Source organism: Ambystoma mexicanum, chromosome 5p (genome assembly GCF_040938575.1).
Source record: "Ambystoma mexicanum isolate Mex_15411 chromosome 5p, UKY_AmexF1_1, whole genome shotgun sequence".
Taxonomy (NCBI): domain Eukaryota; kingdom Metazoa; phylum Chordata; class Amphibia; order Caudata; family Ambystomatidae; genus Ambystoma; species Ambystoma mexicanum.
Window position 1 is genome coordinate 1,018,920,720 of NC_090930.1, and position 26,393 is coordinate 1,018,947,112.

The following is a 26,393-nucleotide window of genomic DNA, read 5'->3' on the forward strand; positions in this document are numbered from 1 at the left end:
CTACCTTCACCATCATGGGTGGCGAACAAGCTGAGTGTCATCTTTGAATTCTCTCTATTCACCTCATATATGTGTATGTATATATTTTTCTCATGTCTCATCTCATGTAAATGTAAATGCTGCGCACTGTTGCGCACTGTTAACGGAGGGGAGGCTTGCGTATTGCAAATAATAAAACAAACAAACAAAAAATAAATCTCACTTTAAACTCAACTCCTGTGGTACTTTATACTTTCCCTGACCTTCCACCAAAAATTAAATGTCTCCATTTGGGCTGCAAAGCTCGCAGACAACGGGGACAAAATTGGGGGCCTTAGAACGCGCCAAGCGGGCCGTGGCATTTGGGAGAGAAGCCAGTTCGCATTTGCACATTGAGGCGCACTACATAGAGGGATTCTAAACTTCAAGTTCTCACAGATGCCTTTACTACGTGATGTTGCAAATAAAGAATGCGAAGGACAGCGGCTTTGATTTTCAGCTCACGCCCAGAAGAGGCCCACAAGTCGAACTGGAAGAATAATGGTCTATTGTTTTTTGACCTTGAGATAGGGACCATGCCGAAAGAACTACATTTGAAGGGGGTGCGCAATAACGTAAGAGACGATAAGGCAGAAAATGCAGAAACTAGACCGAGTTTCATTTTAGTTCAGTATACGAAAAATCGTTGTCAAGAGCACGGTCCGTTTTACAGACTGCATTACGAAGAGACACAATGGAAATTTCAAATATAATGTGAGTAAATCATTAGACGCTTTTATACCGGAATGAAGATTTAATTAATGGATGCATGAATAAATGAATGAATGAAGAGCTAGGAAAAGCAAGGAAAACGTGTTCGTAGTGGGCACATGGGCATGCAGGTCCACTGGTCTCACCGATCTCGGTCCTTGGCCCAGCCACTTTTCCCTGCACTGCCTACCTGCACTACGGGACTGTCTCTGTATCCTTCAGCCCCTTCTCCCAGCATTTAACTTGCACTTGCCACCAGCTGGCCCTATTATTTATCTTGTATTCGACTAACCATGTACAGCACTTTTTCCCCCCTCCCCCTTCCCCATGCGCGATCAGAAAGACACCTGGCCTAGTAGGATCGTTGTCTGTCTGCCCTTGTTCCCCACCTGCCTTGTCGCGCCTTGAAACACTTGTGTATAGGCGCGTTACAAATGCCATATCATCTATCATATCATTCCACACGCATGTAGACTAACTGTCGTTTATCATTGTGTGTTGGCCTCGATTTATTTTGTTACTTTTCGCATTGATTTTAGAGCCGAACATACTCCATTGAACTATCCTTGCAAGCAAATAGTTTCTGATCGGCTGTAATAAATAAAATGAGTAATATTAATGAAGATCGGCTGGCGAGACTAATTATCATTTTTTTGTTTTCATAACAGGTATTTGCTCCCCTTCTGCTACTGTCATCGGTTTGAGACACCGGCAGACGGTTTCTTCGTGAGACACCTGCAGCTTCGTGTGAACAACTGGAGCACACTGACAATTTTATGGGATGATCGCCAAGGGCCCACATGCCCTTACGCTGTACTAGTGGCTAGAAGCAACATATCAACCTTTACGATGGACGAGTGCCTAGTTGATGGAACAGCCTTGCCGTTCACTGTGCTTCCAAAGTGCTTCTGTTAACGAAAAGCACAACCCTGTGTACCATTGCGGATACAGATAAAAGAAAATAAATGGCTTTCGGAGTTCATATAGCAATTGCTGAATATTCTCTAAACATTTAATGTCAAATATATGTACTTTACCAAATGTACCATGTTGCTGTCTGATTTTAAAGTACAGTTTCATATTCCGAATTGTGGCGCGCTGTGTTGTGAGATGGTCTGTGTTGGTTTCCGGGTTCTGTGGGAAGTCGCGTAGAAGACGACTGGGCGCGTTTGCCTACACAGTACGGTAACGTCACGGAGAGAGGTGGGGAATATGAATGTTTTGATAATGTCAGGCTCAGGGGCGGGGGAATTGATTTAGTGCCGAAAAAGCAGGTCAGCCAGGGCGATCCGGCAAGTGATAGGATTATCACAAAATGGCAGCTCCCTGGTGCCTGTTTTAGCATGCGTTTAATGGACGAAAACTCGGGTAAGGTCCATAGGAAGGTTTTCTAAAATCAAGCCACTTAGGCTTAAAAAAACATGGCCGACCCGTAGGGACAATAAACATTTTTACTAGACCATGCCTTTAAACAGGGATTAGCAGGCAGAATGGCACACAAATCCCTGTTTTTTGGAACACAAATAACATAACTCAACCCCTAGAATGTTAGTACTACAAAACAAAGAACTGTTTTAATTGTATACCATTAGATTTACTATTAGTGCTTCTCCTCACCACTAGCTCAGTTTCTACTGTCATCTGAACCACAGTATAGTAACACACAAATAGAGGAATAGCCTTCACAACTAATTGTAGCTGCCCAATGCACAATCACACACCACCACATACATCTTTACCATCATACTCAGACACTCATGCACACAGCACACATACATTGCAGAACGGCCCAACCCATACCTTATTTTTTTTTCAACAGACCCCAAAGAATGCCTGCAAAAAAGCAAGTCCGTAGAAAGCAACACAGAAATAGAGCAAATGAAAATAAAAGTGTTCAAAATAAGCATCCATCTCTAGCAGAGATTGTACAAAAAGTTCAAACAAAAGAGCTAATACAGTCATTTAGCGAAACAAAACAAGCTTCCATTACAGAAACTTTGCCTCCTCTATCAAAATGTAAAATGAAACAGAAAATGATTAACAAGAATTCAGCTACCACTACTGCTATATAACTGCTCCTATAAATCTTGATATAATAGCAAGTAACCATACCAAAAAAGTATTTTAGCAAAAATGTTCTGCCACAGATTCCTTCAGAATCTTATAAAAACAGGAGACAAATCATGCACAACCCTTAAAACCTACCGTAGAAAATTAATCTTAGAAGCTTTGATAGACAGTGCAATCCTTCTCAAAAGAAAGTTATTTATTTTAGTGTTAAACAGAATGAAACCACTAACAAAACTAACTACTAAATTACAAAAAAGACTTCTCAATAAACGGAATGTCAACAAAAATAACTTAAATATCTGTGGAGGTGAATGGAGTCACACCACCAGCACAGAACCATATTTTAATGAAGAAGCATACAAACAAAACCAAACAAACACTATTACTCTACATAGCAGTGGGTGAGGTTATGAAAAACTTAATAATACCATAATGCAACAACAAATACTGCTACAAAAATATCCCCAGAAAACTCAGTATTACCTCTCCATTCAACTGAACCAGAACGTCCAGTATACAAATGGCCATGCACGTCAATGTGTAACATTCCCAAAAAATCTTTCAAATCTTTACGCCAGTTCCTCAATCAGTATGTGAAAGGCAAAGACAAAATCAAAATGAAAGTGCTGCAAAATATGAATACCTGTCCAGTGCGCAAATACACAGGACTACAAGGACATTCATTAGCCTGCATTTCAGGACCTATTTGCAAAAGCACCTTTCATCATATCAAAATGATATCAACACATCATTCAACTATAAGAAATTCAGTCTATAAACTGTACTATGCTAAAAGTCCCTAGCCAATTTAAATAACAATCTTCTACAGACGCACTCAAAAAAATCAAGCATATCCAGAAAAATATTTTGGAAGTGAAAGCAACTTACAAAATGCAATAGCTTTACAACAGACTAGCAACAATTCTACACATGGCACCCTTCTACTACACACATACAAAAAAGAAATACTAAAATTTAAAAGTACATCCGCTGAAGTACCAAACCATTTGCGTGTGTGTTGCAGCAGAACTACTTATAAAAGTAACACAAAAACTGTAGATGTAACATACAAAATAGAAGACAATGAAGATTCTGTCACAAGTCTCTCCCCTTCTCACCTGTTTCTCTTTGCTTGCGACCTTCTTGGATGTGTTCTTTCGCATGGTCTGGGATTTATACAGGCCCGTGTGCAGGTCTTCGGATTCCAGCGTGAGAATTGCAAGTCCTACGCCAAGTAGCCTTCAAATATCCAGGACCGGGAACCAGGAAGGAAAAAGTATCCTAACTCGGAGGCGCGGAACGCTGTGACCCGAGCACAGGAGAAATACAGGAGGAAAAGCATGGAAGAGGGTAGTTCAAGGAAGGGGAATGGAAAAAGGAGTGTAATCAGGGAAATGGGAAAATGGAACTCGGAAGGAGGCCCCGAGCGAACTCTGGCAACACATGTCTGACTACACTAAGCGGTAGCATTGAGATGCGCATAGCATCGGGGTCGTGACTGTTTTGTAGGAAGTTGAACGTAGCGCGTAAAGGCTGGTAAACTGCGTTTCATATTCAACGGCCATGTTGGAAGGATCACGGAATTCAGTCCTCTATGGGTCAGGGACCACGATGTCTAGAACGGACGTAATCAGCGGTTCATGACAGCATGCCTCCTCTGAAGTGCCGCTCCTCTGGGTTTGCCTGGGTAGACAAAATGATATCTTCGCATCAGCCAGGGGGCATTCATGTTTGAGACGGGTTCCCAAGTGCGCTCACTGGGAAGATACCTTTTCCATTCAACCAAATATTATAGTTGACCTCATCGGTACGTGAAATCACAATTCTAGAGACCTCATATTCAAGTTGGTTATTGACAATCACTGGAGTAGATCTTGGAGCAGTTCGGTGAGGACTGCACATATGGTTTTAACAGAGAAGTGTGGAAGACTGGATGAATCGTTTTCCAGGACTCTGGAAGTCGGAGTTGAAAGGCCACTGGATTAACAATTTCCTTTATAGAAAAAGGTCCGTAATCAGTGTTTCAATCCATGAATCGACCGCAGGAACTGGGTTAGGATGTGGGAGAACTGATGGTAGAACTGAAGGGTGAAATCCTTAGCTACAGAAGAAAGCGCTGGTCTTGATAGCTGAATGATCCGAATTGTTGTAAGCGAATTCAGCCACAGGTATCAAGGGTGACCAATCATCCTGGACTTTGGTGGCGAAACAGCGAAGATACTGTTCCAGGGTTTGGTTTACTCGTTCAGTAGCTCCATTGGTCTGTGGATGATAGCCTGAGGACAAGGCATGTTAGATCCCCAATATCCGACATAGTTGTTCCAAAACTGGGATATGTACTGGGGCCCTCTGTCAGAAATGATTTTGGAAGGTAGTCCATGAAGCCGGAATATTTGTTCTAGACAAATCCTAGCTAGTTCACATGAGGATGGTAGTTTGTATAGAGGTGTAAAATGAGCCATATGTGTGAACAAATCAATGGTAACCATTATAGTCGTGTAGCCTCTGGAAGAAGGTAATTCCACGATAAAATCCATGTCAATGATTTCCAAGGGTTTTGTTGGTATTGCTATTTGGTGTAGGAGACCCGCTGGTTTTCTATTGTCATGCTTATTCTGATTACAGACTGCACAGGCCTGGACATAGGTTTTTATGTCATCCTTCATCCTTGGCCACCAGAATTGTCTTTGTATAAGACGGAGGGTGTTGAAGATTCCACCGTGTCCTGAATGGAGGGTATCGTGGCATAGGTTTGTGATCTTTTGTCTCAACCCTGGAGTGGGAATGGCTAGCCGAGTATCCTTGAATAGGTATCCGTCTTTTATCTTGAGCTTCCACCGATTGTCTCTTCTAAACTCCTTCCAGAGTTCGGAAGACTGAGTTTGAGCTCGAATATTCTCCAGGAGAGTAATGGTTTGAGCTACAAATATTGTGTTTGGAAACATCTTGGGAAAGGTCTGGTTCTCAAGGGGTTCATAATCAGGACGTCTGGATAAGGCATCGGCTATGATGTTATGTGTTCCAGGAAGGTGATGGATTTGAAATTGGTATTGGGCAAAAAAGAAGGCCCAGCGGGCTTGACGGCTGTTTCTGCACTCCAGGGATTGTAGGACTTGAAGATTCCAATGGTCCGTACGGACTTGTACCGGGTGTTTGGCTCCCAGAAGGAGATGACGCCAGTCAGTGAAGGCTTGTCGAATAGCTAGCAACTCCTTCTCCAGGACGGAATAATGAGTTTCACTGGGAGTCAAGGTGCGGGAGAGATAGGCAATGGGGTGTTCTATCTTGTCATCAAGTTCCTGTTTCAGAACTACTCCAATGGCATAGTTGGATGCATCAGTCTCAACAAGGAAAGGACGGTCTGTGTCAGGTTGGGCCAGGATGGGAGCTTGTGTAAACTCCGACTTCAAGCGTTGAAACACCGAGTCTTGAGCTGAGGACCACTGAAAGGGGGTGTCTTTCTTTAATAGTGTGACAATGGGATGTACAATCTCAGAAAATGCGGGTATGAATTTCTTGTAAAAGTTAGCGAGCCCCAGGAAGGATTGGATTTGTTTCACAGTGGTAGGAACAGGCCAAGATAGGATGGAATCAACCTTGGAAGAATCCATTCCAATCCCCTTTGGGCTAAGAACAAATCCAAGAAAGTGAACAGTTGACACATGGAAAAGGCATTTTTCAGGTTTGGCCAGGATCTTATGTTCTCGTAAACGTTGTAAAACTGCCTTAACATGTTCTTCATGTTCCCGAGGTTCCTTGGAGTAAATCAGTATGTCGTCTAGGTATACAATGGCAAAGAGGAACAACATGTCAGAAAAGACTAGATCCATGAAACGTTGGAAAATTGCGGGGACATTAGCAAGTCCAAAGGGCATAACCAAATATTCAAAATGGCCAAAGGGTGTTCTGAAGGCTGTTTTCCATTCATCACCTTCTTTTATACGAATAAGATGGTAGCCACCCCTGAGATCTAGTTTTGTGAAGATGACTGCACCTCCCACAGCTTCCAGGATGTCCGAAATAAGAGGCAATGGGTAACGGTCCTTGAGGGTGCATTGGTTAAGGCCACGGTAATCCAAACATGGTCTAAGCTCCTTGGAATCCTTCTTAGGAACAAAGAAGAGGGAAGCTCCCGCTGGGGACTTGGATGGTCGGATAATTCCATTTGCCAAGTTGGTGTCCAGATACTCCCGGAGGGCTCTTTTTTCAGGTTCGGATAGAATGAACATTCTTCCGAAGGGAATCACTGCTGAAGGCTCAGTGTCAATGGCACAATCCTCAGGTCTGTGGGGTGGAAGAGACTGAACAATAGCTGTTGAGAACACATCTGAGTATGCCTGGTAAGCCTGGGGGATCCGAATAATGTTGGAGACAGTTACTGGGAATTGCTGGGTTTCTTGGGGTTCTTCTAAGGAACTTGGTAAGGTGGTAGGTGACAAACAATGGAACATAAAATGTTCTGAACCAAGAAACAAGGAGCCTGCTGCCCAATTGATGTAGGGGTTGTGTTTTTGCAGCCAGGGCATGCCTAGAACCATGGGATAGTGGGCAGATCTTATGATGTCAAATCTAATCCTCTCTTGGTGGTGGTTTATTGAAAGAAGAATCTCTTTGGTTTGGTGGGTTATGGGTCCTGAAGACAAGGGTCTCCCATCAATGGCTTCAACATGTTGCATTGTCTCTCGTGTTTCGTGGGGAACATTATGATTGATGACCCAATCATGATCTATGAATATGCCCATGGCTCTGCAGTCCACTAAAGCCAGGGTGGGGTAGGATTCTTTCTTAGAAGGTGACAGGAATGCCTGTAGAATCACAAGATTGCTTAGTCCTGGAGAGTTCAAGGAAGGAATTGGTGAGGAGCAGACATCTTTCTCCCGAAACTGTGCCCCACTTAGGATCGGGAGCTGGCGTTTCCTGAACGCCGAGGTGGAGCAATAGGACACTCTCTCACAAGGTGTTTATCAGAGGCACAGTACATGCACAGTCCGGTATGAATCCGACGCATCCTTTCTTGTGGGGTAATGGGTCCTCAGAAGGCTCCTAGTTGCATGGGTTCTGGGTCCGGGGTTGGAGATGCAGCGGTTTCTGGTTTGTATGGGTGGGCCGTAGCAGCCTTTTGGGATGTTGGCTTAGACTTCCTTTTCTCTGCCTTTCTTTCCTGGATCCAGAAATCGATTTGTAGGGAGAGGTCCATGAGAGCTTGGAAGGAGCTTGGGCGGGCTACCCTGGCTAACTCATCCTTTATCTCTTCATTTAGGCCTCTTCAAAAGAGGGGGAAGCTGGCTTCTTGGGACCAATCAGCCTCTTTTACTAATTGTTTAAAGCAGGTCACATACGTGAGCATATCCTGGGACCCTTGTTGAAATTCAAGCAGTCTTTCCTGGGCACTGTAAACAAGTTCTGGGCGATCAAACATGGACTTTAGGGCTTCCACAAACCCATCATAATCATCCAGGAGTGTGTCGCCCGTATTGACTAGGTGGGGTTGCCCAGGTCAGGGCATTGCCCATGAGATGTGATATCATGAATCTCACTTTTGCTCTTGGGGTGGAAAAGTAGTATGGCTTGAAGGTAAAATGTACCAAACATGAATCAAGGAAGGCACAGAGGGTTTTTGAAGAGCCATCGTATTTGTCCACTACTCCTCCCAACAAGACACTTTCTTTGGCTGCAGAGTCACGAGATAAGACTAACTGCTTTAATGCAGCGTTCTCTGCCTTAAGGTTCTGGACTTCAGTGGTTAGTTCCTGCATACCTCACTTGAGGTCTTGAACCACGGCTTCCATCTTTGTATTTGTATCGGGTTTAAGGCATCTCAAGTCTCTCCCCTTCTCACCTGTTTCTCTTTGCTTGCGACCTTCTTGGATGTGTTCTTTCGCACGGTCTGGGATTCATACAGGCCCGTGTGCAGGTCTTCAGATTCCAGCATGAGAATTGCAAGTCCTATGCCAAGTAGCGTTCAAATATCCAGGACCGGGAACCAGGAAGGAAACAGTATCCTAACTCGGAGGCACGGAACGCCGTGACCCGAGCACAGGAGAAATCCAGGAGGAAAAGCACAGAAGAGGGTAGTTCAAGGAAGGGGAATGGAAAAAGGAGTGTAATCAGGGAAATGGGAAAACGGGACTCAGAAGGAGGCCCCGAGCGAACTCCGGCAACACACGTCTGACTACACTAAGCGGTAGCGTTGAGACGCGCAGAGCCGTGGTGGCGTGACTGTTTTGTAGGAAGTTGAATGTAGCGCGTAAAGGCTGGTAAACTGCGTTTCGTATTCAACGGCCATGTTGGAAGGATCATGGAATTCAGTCCTCTATGGGTCAGGGACCACGATGTCCAGAACGGACGTAATCGGCGGTTCATGACAGATTCCAAATGGTTTGAATTAGCTCTCTACCTTGTAGCAGAAAACAAATACGAAATAACTGACCCCTTAATACTTTGCAGTTACTGCACTACAAAACTTGACAACAACCAAACTCCTTCATGTGCTATCACAAATAACTTGGAATTATTCCCACTACCAAAACCCCTACAACAACTCAATGGCCCTCATCATAAGGTTGGCGGAATGGGTTTACCGGCACCAGTAAAGGTGCCGGTAAACCCATTCCGCCCTACCATGAGGTCTCCCCGCGGGACCCGCAATGGGCGTCTGGAAAAACCAGGCTTCCATACCCGGTCCCGCGAGGACACCAGGGAGCTAACAATGGGCCCGTCATTAACGGGCCCATTGTTAGCTCCATCCCCATTCCCATTGAGCCCTATGGGGGCTCGAATGGGAATGGGGATGGACCGGGTCCGGGTTCCTCAGATGGGTGATTACCATGTCTGCCAAGGTTGTGATGGTCCGGTAAGTCCTCATTCGAGGGACCCGGGCACGGATTGCGGTAAGGAGGCAACCATGCTGCTAAAAGCGGCATGGTTTCCTCCAACCTCCTGATGAGGGCCAATGTATATGAGAGCATCATAATTCAAACAGTGCACCCATTTTAAGCAATAATACACCTTCAACCAAAAACAGCAAAATTACCTCCCTCTGAATTGGTGAAAGGCATTTGTGGCAAAGTAGTTTATTTACCATTAGATCTGAAAGAAAATGTGCACACTCTGGGAGTGCAACATCCAATAGAGCAATCTTTAATTGTCTTAGTAAATGGTGTACCAACAAAAGACAAAAATATTTGGCAACAACTCGTAGACTTACATAATGTTAGACAGGCCTTGCAATATCTAAAAGACAATAATGAATACTACAAAGAAATATATATTGAAGAAAACTTAAGGGAAACAACTGAAATAATTCAAGAGTCACCAGAAACTGGTCAATTTGAACTTCTAGATCCTGCTACAGTATCCAATGTTAGACCATTATACAATTCATCCATTACACTCTAATGACACCATAGATGATGCACTAGAAATGTACCAAATGCGACAAACCAAAGGATCACCAATCAGAATATGGGAAAAAAGTATAGAAGCACGTGCTTTTCCTCTGCTCTTTCCTACTGGCAAAGGAGGAAGGTACGATGATAGACCTAGTCAGATAACAGTATCAGAATACCGCTCATTACGAATGTATTCTGAAGATCCCAGATTTAGACAAAATGTGGAATACATATTCCAACTAGTCTTGGAAAGTGAACTAGCAACTCTGTTACGGAGTTGCACACACATTGAAATCAGGAACCCACTTTCAAAATATGTCAGCTACGCAATTAATACAAAAAGTGCAAGAAAAAGATGAGGTTTTACAATCAAGCATTACAAATCGGTTAGCAAACATGCGTGGTACAAAAGAGTACTGGTTCCGACATCACAGAGATGTAAGTTATATGATAAGAAACCTTGGCCCACGCATTTGGTTTGTTGCATTAAGTTGTGCCGAATATGCATGGGAAGATTTACATGATTTCCTACGCATATCAAACAAAAACAAAACAAACATAGATATACAAACACCTGGAGAACTTTGCTCTCTAGATCCTGTTAATGTTTCAAGATATTTCCATCATCGTTTCATTGCTATGCTACACTTTATTTGTAATAAAACTGTTCCTCCCCTCAGTGAAGTGCAACACTTCTTTTGGAGAAAAGAATATCAAGCCAGAGGAGCACCACATATCCACATGGTTTTATGGATTAAAGATGCTCCTAAATTTGGACAAGACAGTGATGCCACTGTTTTACAGTTTATCGAAAAATATGTCACTTGTGAAATTCCATCGGAAGCAACAAATAGTGATCTTCATGCACAAATTGTACAATTTCAAAGACACAAATGTGGCAAATATTGTCATCACAAATACAAAAACAAAGGGAAATACTACACCAAATGCCGCTTTGGTTTCCCTAAACCAGTTACAGAAACAGGTGAAGTGAACAACTTCATGTCTTCAGTTAGACATAGTGTTAAAGGTAAATCACCTAAGAACATATATTACATAAAAAGAACAGAAGAAGCAAAATATATCAATGATTACAATGCAATCATTGCCCTCTTATGGAATGCAAACATAGATGTGCAGTACATTGCAGACAATTCCACTGCAGTTGCACGATATGTTACAGCCTACTTAACAAAAGCAGAAAAAACAGAGCTTCAAGACCTCTGGAATGACCTATCATCGGACAAAACACTATCTCAGAAATTGTACAGCTTAGGCATAAAAATGCTCTCTCATAGAGAATGTGGCTCCTATGAAGCTGCAGATCGTTTTACCGGTACTGCTTTGTATGGAAAATCTGAAAATATAGTATGGCTTAGTCTTGGTCCTGCTAAATCTAGAAAAGGAGTTCTCAAATCATACAACGACATAGAAACAATAGCCAAAAATGATCCCAACAGCCAAGACATTTTGAAAAACAAGTTACTAGACACGTACTACCCAACCAGGAGTACCACTTTAGAAACCATGGGGGTCATTCCGAGTAGGGCGGTAAGGGTTAACGGTCACCGGTAACGAGTCTGGTGCCGTTAAACCCTTACCGCCCTATTCCGAGTTCCCTTTGCGGGTTGGTACTTAACGCCTGCTTTTTGCAGGCGTTAAAAAATCAACCCGCAAAGGGACCTAGGAGCTAATTACGGCACCGTAATTTACGGTGCCGTAATTAGCGCCTTCCCCATTCCCATTGAGCCCTATGGGCCAAAAATGGAATGGGGAAGGGCCCATGGTGAATAGGGAATTACCGCCCCCGCCAACCTTGGAATGGGGCAGTAATTCCGCCATTCACCATGGCGGAGTCGGAAAGATAACAGCGTCAACCAAGGCGCTAATAGATAAACCATGGAGAAAAGAAGAAGAGATACTAGAGAACTATGACTCATATGAAGACGCTTTCAAAGCAAATGAAAGCACTATCACCGATGCAAACTTTACACAGTACAAAACAATGTTGCACAATGAACAGCAACACAAAGAAGAACTCCAGGCCCAACTAGATAAGGACACTCCTGACAGTAGTCAACCTTCTGTAACAGGAAGCCAAGAACCACTGGCACAGCCACTAATAGCAAATGAGGCAGAATTCGCTATGACAGAAGTAGAGAACACCATGTGTCACTATGAAGAAGATACAGAAGACTTAACTGTACTACAATCAAAATTGAACAAAGATCAGCGTACCATTTTTTAAGGAGTAACACAACAAATTGCACATGGTGTACAACATGAACATAAAGAATGTACCTGCCAAAATTACAAACCTATACTACTATACGTCAGTGGTGAAGCTGGTTCAGGCAAAACATTCTTAATCAAAATCATCAGCAAGTTCCTTCAACAATTGACAAACAACCAACTGTCATATGTTGTAACTGCCCCCACAGGTTTAGCTGCCAACAACATAGGCGGTGTCACTCTACACCAATTACTACTCCTTCCAGTAGAACACCAAAACAATTTAGAATATTACAAATTTCTACAGAAGCTTCAATGGAACAACGCAGAGTGTTAAAACAAATGAAAATGCTACTGATAGATGAAGTGAGCATGGTGTCCAACCTAATGTTGGCTTTGATTCACCGCAGATTGCAAGAAGTACTTAAAACAAACTACAAAGAGCTCTTTGGAGGAAAAACCATTATTGTTTTCAGAGTTCTTCAATTGACACCAGTGAAAGGTAAACCTATTTTTAAAACCTTAGGACACAAAATCTGCCGTAAAACTGGTGGCAGCATAGGAAATGTCAACCTTTGGCAACATTTCCAATACAGAGAATTAACAGAAAACATGCGCCAATCTGCAGACCTCACTTACGCCAACATTTTAAAAAGTATTAGAGTTGGTGTACTATCTCAAGAAGCACAAACAATATTAAAAACCTGGCACATACATGCACTTTATGGCCATTACTCCTGTGCTACTGATGTCATGGAACAATTAGCACACCAAAATGTCAATTGTATGTCCTTAATGCCAACTCTTGCAAGCTGTTCCAAATTCAATGAAACAACGTTGAAAAAAGAAATGCAACCAATAATTGAAATTTGCTCCACAGACAAACTGGATGTACATGGTATGACACTACCCATGTGTCAACAAGCCACAACAACACTAAATACCTTCGAAAATTCTATCTCCAACACAGCTGGTTTGGAGAAAATATTAAAAATATCCTTAAACTGTAGAGTAATGCTTAAACGTAACCTTGATGTGGAGCAAGGACTAGTTAATGGAGCACTGGGTACAGTTGTTGGCTTTCAAACATACCCACATGACAACAACATGCAGTTTGTCAATATTCTCTTTGACAAACTTTCAGAAGTAAAAAGGATAGGGTGCTCAACAGCTCAATTCCTTCTTTTCAAAGACAAATATGTACGCAGAGAACAAATTTATCTAACTCTAGCATACGCAGTCACCATTCACAAATCACAAGGTCTTACCCTAGATAAAGCATTGATAGATATTGGGAACACAGTCTTTAAAGAAGGCATGAGCTACGTAGCACTATCACGCTTACGTACACTTGACAGCCTATTTCTAATCAACTTTGATGCAAGTAAAGTAAACGCTGATATTCCTTGCATTTTAGAATATAATAGACTACGTTCACTATACACCCCCATCTAAAAACATATCCTGTTCCACAAAAAGGAAAACGTTGTAAAAGAAAACTAATTCAAACAGAAATGCAACAGGATCTCACTGCAAATCCTCCAAAGAGAGTAAAATCAGCTAATACTTCATCAATTACCACAACCGAAGAAGAATCTATTACTCAAAGTAACTCAGGTACTTCTTCAAAGAAGCAACACATACTCCGTAAAAATGACTTGGACACAGAACTATCTGGTCCATTTAAATTTTCAAATATAACTGTTGTAAATTGCTACGCAAATGTAGCAATCAATATTCTATTTCAATTGCCACCAATTGTTGACAACATTTACTTACACAGTACAATTTTGTTTGCAAATGTTAGTCCTTCATAGAAACGCAACAAACAATCCTGACAACACATATAGTGTTCATAGAATAAGATAAGAATTGGACTACTGTGCTGGAATGGTGAAATTCTCTATAAATTCACAAGAAGATCCACAAGAATTTCTAATGTACTTACTACAAGTACTGGAAAACAAAAACATACCTATAAATTAAATCTTCCAGATTTCACACATGTGGAAACATACATGCACTCTCTGCAACTCTCTGCAACGATGTGGTACAGGAACAAATCCCTAATGAGCGCTTCGTGTATGTATCCATACCTAATTGTGAATCCGTTCCATTTCAGCAACTTGTAAAAAATGCAAACCATGGTAGATTATACTACCTGCAATTCAGATAATCGCTCCACCTTACTAATACAAACACATAGTAAATACATAATACTAATACTTCTAATGTTACAATGCAGATGGTACCAAAAACAACTGCAAGCTGACTGGATTCACACATGGTCAAGTATGACTTGGTAAGAAAACCTTCACAACAATAGGTATAATCTACCACGCAGGAGCCACAACCAATGCAGGTCACTACACTGCATATATATAAAAAAGAAATGTGGATGGTTCTAATGTAATGGTAGTACCATTACTCTAAAGCAGAGATTACCAGCAAATCTTACAAAAGCTTATTTAATCTTCTTAAAACCAAAATTTAATAACTAATCTGTACTTAAACATTAACAAAACTTCAATTAGAAAACTATAAGTAGTTAGAATACGCCAACAGGTATCTAACTGCCCCAAGATTTTGCAACAACCAAACAGATAAATCAATACCACTGAAAAATGCAAGAAATAAACAGTTAGAATACACCAACAGGTACCTAACTGCCCCAGGATTCTGCTTCAACCAAACAGATAAATCAATATCACTAAATTATAAGAAGAAATAAACAGTTAAAATACGCCAACATGTATCTAACTGCTCCAAAAATCTCAACAACCCAACAGATAGATCAGCAACTTGAGAATATAAATAAAAAACTATAACCAGTTAAAATTCAACAACAGGCATGTAAAAATCTGCAACAAGCCAACAGATAGAAAATTAGCCAGAAACAACAAGTGAACACTGAAAACAAACAAACAGACTGAAGCATAACAAAAAAAGTTTTTTTTTAATCCAACATGGATTTTTTTCCCACAGACCCAATGATTTAAAAAAACAAACACAGAAACTGAGCACATTGCACAGTACACTGCTTTGTAAACTACTAAATATGAGGGTCGAAAAAAAGCTGAAATGTCTATTTTGCAATGTAATAAGTCTTTATAAAAGACCTACACTAACATGATCTTTTCTTTTATCACAGAAATTGAAAAAGAATATCTGCTCCAGTTACCCAACTCATGAAAAAAATATATCCAATCACAAAAATCAAACAGTAAGTATATTCTAATAGAAGGCATAAATACTGCTGCATAACAGAACCATTGAAGCAAACATCTAACCGTACACCAAAAGACAAAATGTTTACTTCCATGGATATGTTATACTGCAGTGCTTGTTACCAAACTCTACAATCTTAATGACATGACGTAGCCAAAACCTCACATACAAACTATACAAGTCAAACAGTACACAAACTGTAAATTTGCAAATATTTGATAGATATTCAATTCTATGGGTGTGATCTATGGGTGTAATATGTTGCGGTGGTTGTGGCCAGGGCCGAGAGTCTTGGGTGCATGGCCTACGGCCCTGGCCACAACCACCGCAGCATATCACACCCATAGATCACACCCATAGAATCAAACATTTTAACTGTGTCATATGGGCATTTTTTATGTCCGCGGACACCGCGCGTGTCCTTAGAACAGTTTCAACTTGCCTGCGGACAGCACAGACGGGAATAGTGTCCTTAGGACACCCCTCATTTTGACTAATTACGGACATACCGGACAGCGCGGGCATGGCGAATACATCAGGGGCACCTGCCACCTAAACAAATACAGTATTTGACCCATCTCTTACTCCCCAAACCTCCCCAAGCACTCCTGCACACCAAAACACTCCCCAAAACTGCATTTTGCCTCTGTTCACTGCCGTGCTGTCGGCAGATCGAAGATGGCGGGTGCATCGGAACAATCTGACGCACTTCACGCTCTTCACCATCCAATCAACGAACACGTCACATGTCCGCGGACATGACGTGAGCTGATCAGTCAATCGGTTTCCTGTCCGCGCATTTTTTTTAAAAAACTACTGGACGGATTTTCACCAAATTTACAAAAGCACGCTTTCGGGACCAAGCCGCTGCTCCTGCCACGAATTTGGTGAAAATCCATCCAGCGGTTTGGGCTGTAGGCATGCACAAAGTTTTTTCCCCATTCAGTCTATGGGAAAAAATACATTTTGGGACCCCCTATAACTTTGCCCCCCCCTGGACCAAACCTCACCAAACTAAACTTTGCAAAAAAATTCAGAGTGGGCCATGTACTTTTTTTTTGCAAAGTTTGGTGAGGATCCGTCCAGGGAGAGCGAAGTTATAAACCACCCAAAAAGTGCTCTTCCTATCGTGGCTGTGTACTATATATATATATATATATATATATATATATATATATATATGGAAGATAAGAGGATACTAAATAAAATTAGTAGCTAGTGGGGGCATGACTTTGTCCTCCCAGCCAATGAGAGGCTTGGAGCAGGGGCATTACCATACCGTAATCTTGCCACTCCGTGACTCCATAAGGCAGGAGTCCGCCATCTCTCCCGTAGGGGAAAAAGCTAAGTGCACCCCCGCATCCGCAACCCTCTGTTGCCACAGATCTCACTCCCTCCCCCTCCTGTCCCACTTACCTTCTCTTTTCTGGTTGTGCACCGGGAACAGTAGTGTTTCCGGCGAGTCCATGGTGGACATCTTTTCTTTATTTGGCATTTCACAACTTCCGAAAAGATTCTATCAGTACCCCGGTCCAACGGGCTGGGTACTTATAGCAATAAGCCCCTCGTTGTGGAGGCATTACCGCTACAGGTAATGCCCAGGGACCTGTGCTAGTATGGGCCCGGGGCATTACCTGAAGCAGTAATGTCCCTCCTCGGGGCTTATTGCTTAAATTACATTTTGGTGATTGATATAGCACATTATGAAGATCAGCTTTTAAGCGGCAATAACCAGTATCACTATTATTACAAAGTCATGGTACTCAATGTATTGACTTTGGGTGATTTAAGAGCAGAGTCAGACTGACCAGGGCATTGAACTCATGTTGCATGGTATCTGCCTGTTTTCAAGATGAGGGCCTTGTGCTTGAGCTATCCGACAAGCAGCAGTGCGCCAGATTTAGGCTGGTGACATATAGGAAGGACTTTAGTATTTTGGGAGGGATTGGAAATACAGGAAAGCCAGACTGGGCAGGGGAGTGAGTAGAGGCTCCAAGAATGGCTCTAACTGGCCCACAGCGGCAATAGACACTGCTCAAAGGACCAGACCAAAATGCCATTGGGAGCCAGTTTTCTTTGCCATTGTGGAACACAGAAATGACTTGACGCACTGCGTAGCTGGTAGATTTAGCCGTTGTAACTGACCGAAATGCCACAAAATTTACTATTTCCCAGTAATCTCTTCAAACACTCTCCCACCCACTCACCCAAACAGCTTGTTGTGCGAAATCACAAATTGCGATCCTTAAATGTGTGCTAATTTTGTTTTTGGTGGGCAGGAGTATTTTTGTCCCATTTCTGGTTAGAAAGATTGGGAAGGCCCTGACATTACATGCAAATGAGCCCCTTTGCAGTGGTACAGGGAGAGAGAATGAGACATCAAGAGGCACATTGAGGAGTAGAAACGAAAAAAAAGTGTTTGCAAAGACACCATTGCCCATGAAGTCAAGTAGAGCCATATAAGAGTTGAAAGATGTCAATGGCTGAGATTGTTGATAGAGTTTAGAACAAGGATGAGGATTTACAAGTGAATGCAAAAGAAAATGGTGGGCCAAGGAGCCAGTGTGAAAGAAAAAAAATATGAGACGAACTAGGAAGGTGGAAATCAGAATGGGTGGGGGCGAGGAGACTATCCCTGGGAAAGGTAGGGACAGAACAGAGGGTACAATAACTGAAACAGATAAGAGTGAGGGAATGGCCATTGTTGGAGAAATCTGGGTCAGAAAATGACAGATCTTATAGATGCTGCTAATGGCATTGGAGAGACGTGGGTAGTGACAGAAAAGGCTTGTTTAGAGTATATATGTGGTCAGGAGTGAATCCCCTATCAAAGAGACAGAAGAAAATGCACAAGTGGATGTATCCTGAGAATGATCATTATATGTAGTCCCATTCGTCTCCTTTTATAATTTTTTTAATGGTTTTCAGACCTGTTTTTTTTTCAGAAGCCTTTGATTTTTCTAAATTGGAAGGCAGAATATGGCGAAAGGGCTTAAGCTTACCTAATTGTTTTCCATCTGTTATTGTGAGGTATGAATTTGGTTTAGCATCCACAAAAAGTATTCTGCTATGCACAGTAATGTCTTTTTATAGGAAAATCATTATGGGGACACCTATTTCTTTACATGCCCTAATTGGTAAAGAGATGGAACTGTGGTGAGGCACTTTCCAAATGAAGCATTAGTCTAGCTCTGTTAGTGACAAATCTTACAGCTGCAAAAAAAGAAACTACTGGATCTAGACTGGTGTGAAACCTTTGATAAAAGAAGCTCATTTCAATGGTTTAGTGATTTCTGCCTTGAAAATAAAGGAAGAGGAAGCCTCACAGTTTACATTCTTAAGTGTCCACAAGGACGTGTAGTGAGGACCTTCTTGAGAAGACCGTTTAAGTTAATTCATACACAGGCGATTGATCCTCTTCATTAGGAAGATGTATAAGTAATTTATGTAGGTTTTGTCATCATGATGACGAGTCATTGAAGCATCTCTCTATATATTGCACCTTTCACCAAGATAAAGGACAAGATGTGCTTGTGATGTAATCTACTTAAATGAAATGTCTTTTTGGTTTGTTATTAGATGGACATTCAACGTCTTTATTAATTGTTGCTGCATCATTCCTAAATTCTTTAAAAATGGTGGATAATCCTCTGAATCCAAATTAATACGGTCTGCATTTTAACTGTGATCTCTTGATTCACTCTGCTGTACAATGTGAACCTATACTATGTAAGATATGCGCTCAGCTGCCTCAGGGCACCGACGCGCAATACAAATAAATAAAATACAAATACAAATACAAATTAATTGTGATATGGTTTTGAAATTTCTTTTATGATATTTTGTACTTTTTATTGTTTTTGTTGTATAAGGTTTGAATAAACCAGTACGAATAAACCTTTGAAGCAGAGAAGAAGCATGGAGTGAACACAGGAATTCAGAAAGCAGTTTGTTCTAGAGGAGAGGAAGTTACTGACGGGCCCATTGGTCAGTACTCACCCTCTGGAACTTGTAATACAAGATAGCTGCACCATGTGAGGACAGGGTGCAGGATTCACATACTCCGGCACGGTTCAATAATGAGGACTCAATAAGTTGGCAAAGGGAAGTCAGTTTAATGACAAGTACATCAATAACTGGAAATCAGCAGCATCGCATTCACCTGTCTCGCTCCGACTTCCTCGAACTTCAGTCAAACAGTCGTTTTTATAGGCAAAACTCATCATCATTGACGTCTAATTCTATAAAAAATCATCATGCCATATAATTGGTCAGAAAAGGTAACTTAAGTATAGGTGCTATATCTGTATATGACAACAGAGCATTCGGATTGGGTAACTCTTATCAGGTGGGCATCTACACCCATCCCTCTACATCACACGTGATTGACGTCACTATAAGTACGACGTCCTATTGGTTACAGTGTCTATAGGAACCCTAGATTACATGGTCCATTGTGATTGGGCAAGTTACACCCCTAAACATAAATCTCCAATTTAATTAGCAGCATGCAGAACGGACACCCAGGTGCCTAGTGCTCCAGGATTCACCCTGCCTCCTTTCCATCAATCAGTGTTTTAAGGCGATGTATCAATTAGTTGGCTAAGGACAGCCTCGAAACTGTAGTCTCTTATCAGGAAAAGTTATGGCATCCTCGGGTTCTGGATGACATCAGGCGGTGGTACATCTTCGCGCCTGGCTGGTCACATGTTGGTTCACCATGAATCTGCTTCAGTTTCCAGCTCTTCGTGTACTTAATTCTCCATGTAGCTCCGCCACCTCCCTAGGCCTCCTTAGCTTGACCTTCGCGTGGCAGGCTGATATGCTTTGAAGTTTCGATTCTCCTTAGCTGAAGCTCACCTCCCCTTCTTGGGTTGACCTCGAGTTCCCAGGCCTGAGCCATCCTCTGTTAAGTTTCGATTCTGCTCTTTCCCCTGGCTTGGGCTTGGATACGAAACCCGGCCAGTCAGGTCTTAACCGCCTGGGCGTACTTCTGCTTTTACAAAATGGAGTTGCACGTGCACATTGTGCCATGTTGAGGTAGATATATAGTTGGCGATTGCCGCTCTATTCTTCTACTGAGCATTGCACGCAGTATCGATTACTTAGCTTCTTGCGTTCCAAGCTTATTTACACACAGCTGATTCGATTCTTCCATCTTGGTTCTCAGCTATGCTTCTTTTATATTTCAACATCGTATCATCTTTTGTGTCTCTTGTACCTGTTTTCATGACTCTTCGCACTTACGTGTTGCCTTTTATCGTGCGTTAGTCTGTCCGGGCCCTCGTTTCATCAACATTTGCCTTCCATCAGAGCTCTTTGTGCCTCCTCATGGACAGGCTGCAAATACTCATCATTTCGTATCAGCGGCTGGTATGGCTGTCTGTTGGGGTAACTTGCTGCCCAGGGTTGTCTGGTCACGGGCGCTTCAACAGGTACAGCTCTTTTAATGTATACAGGGCAGAGGCCTACTACAGCTATCTGTTGGTTCAGCTGCTCCTCATACGTCACATACCTTGGCGAGTACTTTACTAGCAACTTGAAATGAGGGGCAGGGATGCAGGCCACGTCTGGGACCTCCTCTACAAGTTTATAATAATTTTTTTCAAGATCATGTATTGTGAAAAAAAGATAAAAGTATGGCGCGCTATATACCTAAAAATGATAGGTGACACGGACAATCAGGTATATGAAAGTAGCGCATGTGATGAATTAAATGCCCAATTTTCATAAAAAATGACAAGTCCCTTTATTCACAAAGATGAAATGTCAATTTCAATGGGGCTGTGACCCAGGGCAAAGGATGCAGTGCCCAGCCCCCTTGCATACATTACTGCCGAGAGCACACTCCAACCATTAAGGTATGACAGCCTCCCAGCACCCACGTGAGTGCTGGGAGTGGATTTCTCAGTGATGGTCCCCTAAAGGTCCTTTCATTGTGAAATGTTTAAAAAAGAAAAACAAATTTCTATCTACATTTGCAAGAGGGAAAACAACAGTTCACGCTCCTGCTGGCCCGCTTGAAAATAATTGCATGAAAGAGTCAGTAATTACACTCAAAGGTATGGTGCGTCCCCCTATTTCTTTATGACAAGGCACAAGGGAAAGCTTGTTTTCTGGGCCTTGAAATGTGCAGAAAAGACGCCTATTTTTGCAATTGTGCAACGGGGTTAAAAAGGGCTACCTGAGCGTCTAGGATGCACGGATTCAGGTGCCCCCTGTAAACTGAGCCAAAGGTTTTCTTGGCAAATGTGAAGGGGATGCGCTACCATAGGGCCCCATACAGTGGACTTAGACGGTTGCTTTTCCACGGAGATAAATGCCACTGACAAGTAAAAAAGTGTAAGTCTGGGAACATGTTTGTGGAAGAAGGGAAGAAAACAACAGGAGGCCAAATCACAAGGAGTTCATGTTCTTCCAATTCACAATTTGGCGGCGGGGAGCTGTTACGTGTTGACATACACGTAGGCGGCTCACCGCCGCCAAGTTCTCGTCATTTGCATGGCGGAGTGCAGCAGGCGGCGTACAAGTGTACGTTACCTGTTGCCCTGCACTTCTGCACTCTGCAGTGCAAAGTGAATATACTCTGACTGGCATGCTCGCATGCCAGGCATAGTTTACTTTTAATTGTGAGTGCTGCTTGCTATGCACGCATGGTGAGCAGTGTTCACAATTGCAATTAAAACCTGCCTGAGGGGTTTAAGTGTAATTGTAAACACTGCCTGGCAGGAACCATTTACAATGGATCCCTAAAGGCTCTGCCTGCTTTATGATGGTGCATAAAGCTGGCTACCACACAGGGATCTTCAGGGATGTCATTTCACCAAAATGCCAGGGGTAGCGGAAATTACATCACATAACCCTTGACCTCTGATGACATCACAGGAAGTGATGTCATTTGACCCCACCCCGAAGTGACATCACAGGAAGTGATGGAACACAACCTCCTTTCACCCTTTGACAACAAAATAAGTGGCATTGCATAGCAGTGTTCCTAAGTACACTACGAAAAATATGGTTAAGATATCACTGTAATGTAATATACATTACAAACAAGAATGAATCACCATATGTATCAGTAATATCAGTGTCTATAGGCTCATGTTACCAAATTACTGTGAATGCAAGCAGACGTCCAAGGCCAAATGAAAATGATGTGTTATTATATAGCACTTAGGCTTACTTAAGCTTTATATAGAGCAAATATACATACAATATCACCCAACCGATGAAAGGCTTAGTTGGCCTTGCCGGGATTGAAACCTGCAACCTGCTGATCACACACTAATCGCTGCAGTGAGCGCTAAAACCACTGAGCTATCTTACCGGCTATAGCTATCTTACCGGCTATAGTAAAATGTGCAATTACATGTGAATGTTCTAAAAGTCAGAAAGCAAATTACACTCTGTAGTGGATACCATTAAACTGGTAACAGATTTAACAGCAGGCCAGTTCATTTGCAGGTGTGGTGCAAAGTTGGCCAAATGTCAAGCCTGCGTGGATCTACTTTTCAGACTTCAGGGGTTGGCCTCACCTGGCATCCCGTACTCTGGGCACTCGTTACCTCAAACATGAAAACAAACATCCTGAACAGCGTGCCATGCAGATAGATAGACAAATTACAACAAGGCACAATGAAATCAAGAGCCACTGTACACACGCTTTTAGGACACAGAGATGGAATGTATTGTGATGATCATAACAGAGACAACATCATAAAAAAACATGCTATAACTGCAATGTGCGAAAAAGCAAAATGCATAGTCCAGAATTGATGCTTATTCTACTAAAAATGCTTTTTGGAAGTTTTTGTCTGCATTGTGAATTTGAGGTGGTTAAGAACAGACTAAATCAGTGACTCACCCCCTGAAGTGTGCCTGAAATAAACCCTTTAATGAGTCTAGCAATTATTGTATAGAATTCCAGAAAGAAAAATTATTTGTTATCCCTATTCTAGGGTCATGGCTCAAAGTGGTACACTTGTGGAACCCCCTGTTTTTATTTTAAGAAGCCTGAACAAGAATGCCAGCCATTCCAGAAACAAAGAGCCACGTGATGCTGGCCCCAGCCCAGGAGCTTCTATCTAAAAAAAGAAAAAGAAAAAAAAAAATATATATATATTTTTTAGGGGTAGCAAGGGAGACCACAGGGGTCGCAAGGGGGACTTCAGGGGTCGCAGGTGAGACCCCAGGCGACCCCTAAATGACGTCTCTCGGGATCTCCAGCATTTGTGCCGGCATTAAAATCCATGCCGGCACAAATGCTGGAGCATTTGAATGGCGCAGTGGAAGAAAGGCGTCGGAAGCGCAAGTTGTGTTCTGCCCTTCCTCTGCCACATACAAATGAAAGAAAATGGGGGGTTACGTTAAAGGAAGGCATAAAGCCTTCCATTAACGTTGCACCCCCCATACAAAATGAGCACAAAAGAATCCTGTTTTCGGGTAAAAGATTCTGCTGGCATACATTATGCCATCATCTGTTCATTGCTCTAATTTGAGGGGGGTTCACAAACATTAGAAGTGAATTTAGGTGCACTTGACTCACAGCAGAAAACGGAAATCGTGTGTTGTGTGCCCAAGTCACAAACGAGAGAGCCTGGTATGCCTGTTTTAGTAGGTGTCTTGCCAGCACACATTGTGGTGGCACAAGTTGCACTGCTGCAGTCACAGGTGGAACACCAAGGGGCCCGAGTCATGGAATTTTTGGCACGGGTCGAAGTGACTTTGCACTGCTGAAAACTGACTTTGCACTGCCGACACAAACCCTGATTCATGGAACTGTGCAAAGTGTATTTCTGAAGTGCAAAGTCAGTGCAACGTTCATTTTGTTCTGCAAAAATACACTTGGCACAGTTCCATGAATCAGGGTTTGTGTCGGCAGTGCAAAGTCACTTTGAACCGGGCCAAATATTCCACGAATCGGGCCCAAGGTGTTATTCGCTAATTAATCCGACAATATTTTTTTCGCCTACTGCAAAATATTTTTTTGGGTATATTTTTACTTTCTCCACAGATCCCACTAATTTGAATGGTTACCTTTTCGCTTTCACAGTTCTCATAAGACATTTACACGCAACAACATTTAAGTGTATTTTGTGAAAGTTTTCTAAGCTACACCTTTGTGGGTGTGTACCTCTTTACCACTGACACACCCACACATTCACTGGCACACTCCTTGACACACCTATTCCAATGGATTGACTGCTTTGTGTGTATCAGTTATATGCGTGCAATTTGCACCGCTTCTTGCAGGACATGGAATTTGCGCCCATAGAAAGGTCACCATCATTTTGTGCTTTGGAATAACTTGTGCCATTGTAAGTTACTCTTTTTTTTCCGAGCAGTAAGGAGCATTTACTCCTAGGACAGGTTTTTGGAATCCGCCTCTTACTGTTTAAAAACTGACAGATGTGGGTACTTTATTGGGTATATTTCTTGATCCGTGGGGCTGCACTCACACATGCAATGTTACATTGTCCAGTAGTGCAAGTAGCCACATCTTTGCAGGATATTATATAGTGGTGGAGTCTTGTCGATTTAGTATCAAAATCTCAGCGCAGGTTTGTGGGAACCTAAAGATTCTTAAGTAAACATCTGGTCGAAGAGGGAAGGCACATTGATGGCTAATATGACTGTTTTTTATAAGGAATACGCGTGATGCCAGGATCTCATGCATGTTTTATTATCATTCATGCCCTTGTGTATTAAAGCAATACTGCCCCCAGCCAGACAGCATCAAGACATGTAGGGTGTAGGAGGACTATAACTCGCAGAATGATGTCTGTGTTCACATATGAAATGGTCACACTCATGGGGGCTTATTTCTCAATAATTCTGGATAGTGCGGGTGTTTTAATAATTAGTACACATGTAGAAATAATCACAGCAACTCAATGAATTAGTGCAAAAAGCATCTTCTCAAAGATATATCAGAGATGTTCTGGTACTCTTGAAGGATGCTGTTGGCCACGTCCTACTGCACACGTACCACTGTCTACATCATGTTAGCAAACATACTGCACATGTGATGCTACCTGTTAGTCCTTGAGCTCCCTGCATCCCTTGCAGGCCAGGATAGCCCTGTCTCCCTGGTCTTCCTGGGTACCCTGGTAGCCCTCTGTCGCCCTGTCTTCCTTGAAGTCCTGGGGTTCCGGGCACACCTTGCTTTGCCTCGCATGTCTGACAGCCGGTCTTTAGGTTCTGGAGGAAGGATGGAAGCTGACCTGTAAAAAGAAAAATGGTAGTGCTGTCAAAACCTCCTTGCTTCCTGACTCATCCAGGATGTAATCAAATCTGTTTCAAGGCTATCCAAAATAATCCTCAGGTTAGAGCCCAGCTACCAAGTCCATGCCAGCCACATGTATATGTTAGAGGCCTGAGGCCTGAGTCTAGCTAATCTAGCCACTGCAGGAGCCAGAGGTTCTTTCCCTCTGGCCAGAGACAAAGGAATCCTGTCCAGAATCACTCATGGCATCTGCACTACAGGCCAGTCGTATGGAGATTTTAAATCTGATCTAGAGGTAGCCTGTCTTGCAGAGGCACTACCCAAATATATAATTCAGAAACTGAATCACTCACTCGCTCATTCACTCATGCACTCAATAGAAATGTGAGTTGAGGTTCCCTTTGAAATGACAAAACATATTATGAAATGACATTGCATGGCAGCAATGATATGTGACGTTATATATTATATCATGCTATGTTATTTTAACTCATAATAATCCGTGGCATGATGCAAAA

General features: G+C 42.4%; 1 protein-coding gene across 1 annotated transcript in view; it reads right to left on the reverse strand.

The window, feature by feature from the left end:
• The window catches only part of LOC138480617 (collagen alpha-1(XXI) chain-like), a 703,399-nt gene that overhangs the window by 25,264 nt on the left and 651,742 nt on the right, over nt 1–26,393 (reverse strand). The window contains exon 28 of the mRNA XM_069612315.1: nt 25,685–25,873. Within this exon, the coding sequence (XP_069468416.1) occupies nt 25,685–25,873 (189 nt within the window). The remainder of the gene's footprint in view (nt 1–25,684; nt 25,874–26,393) is intronic.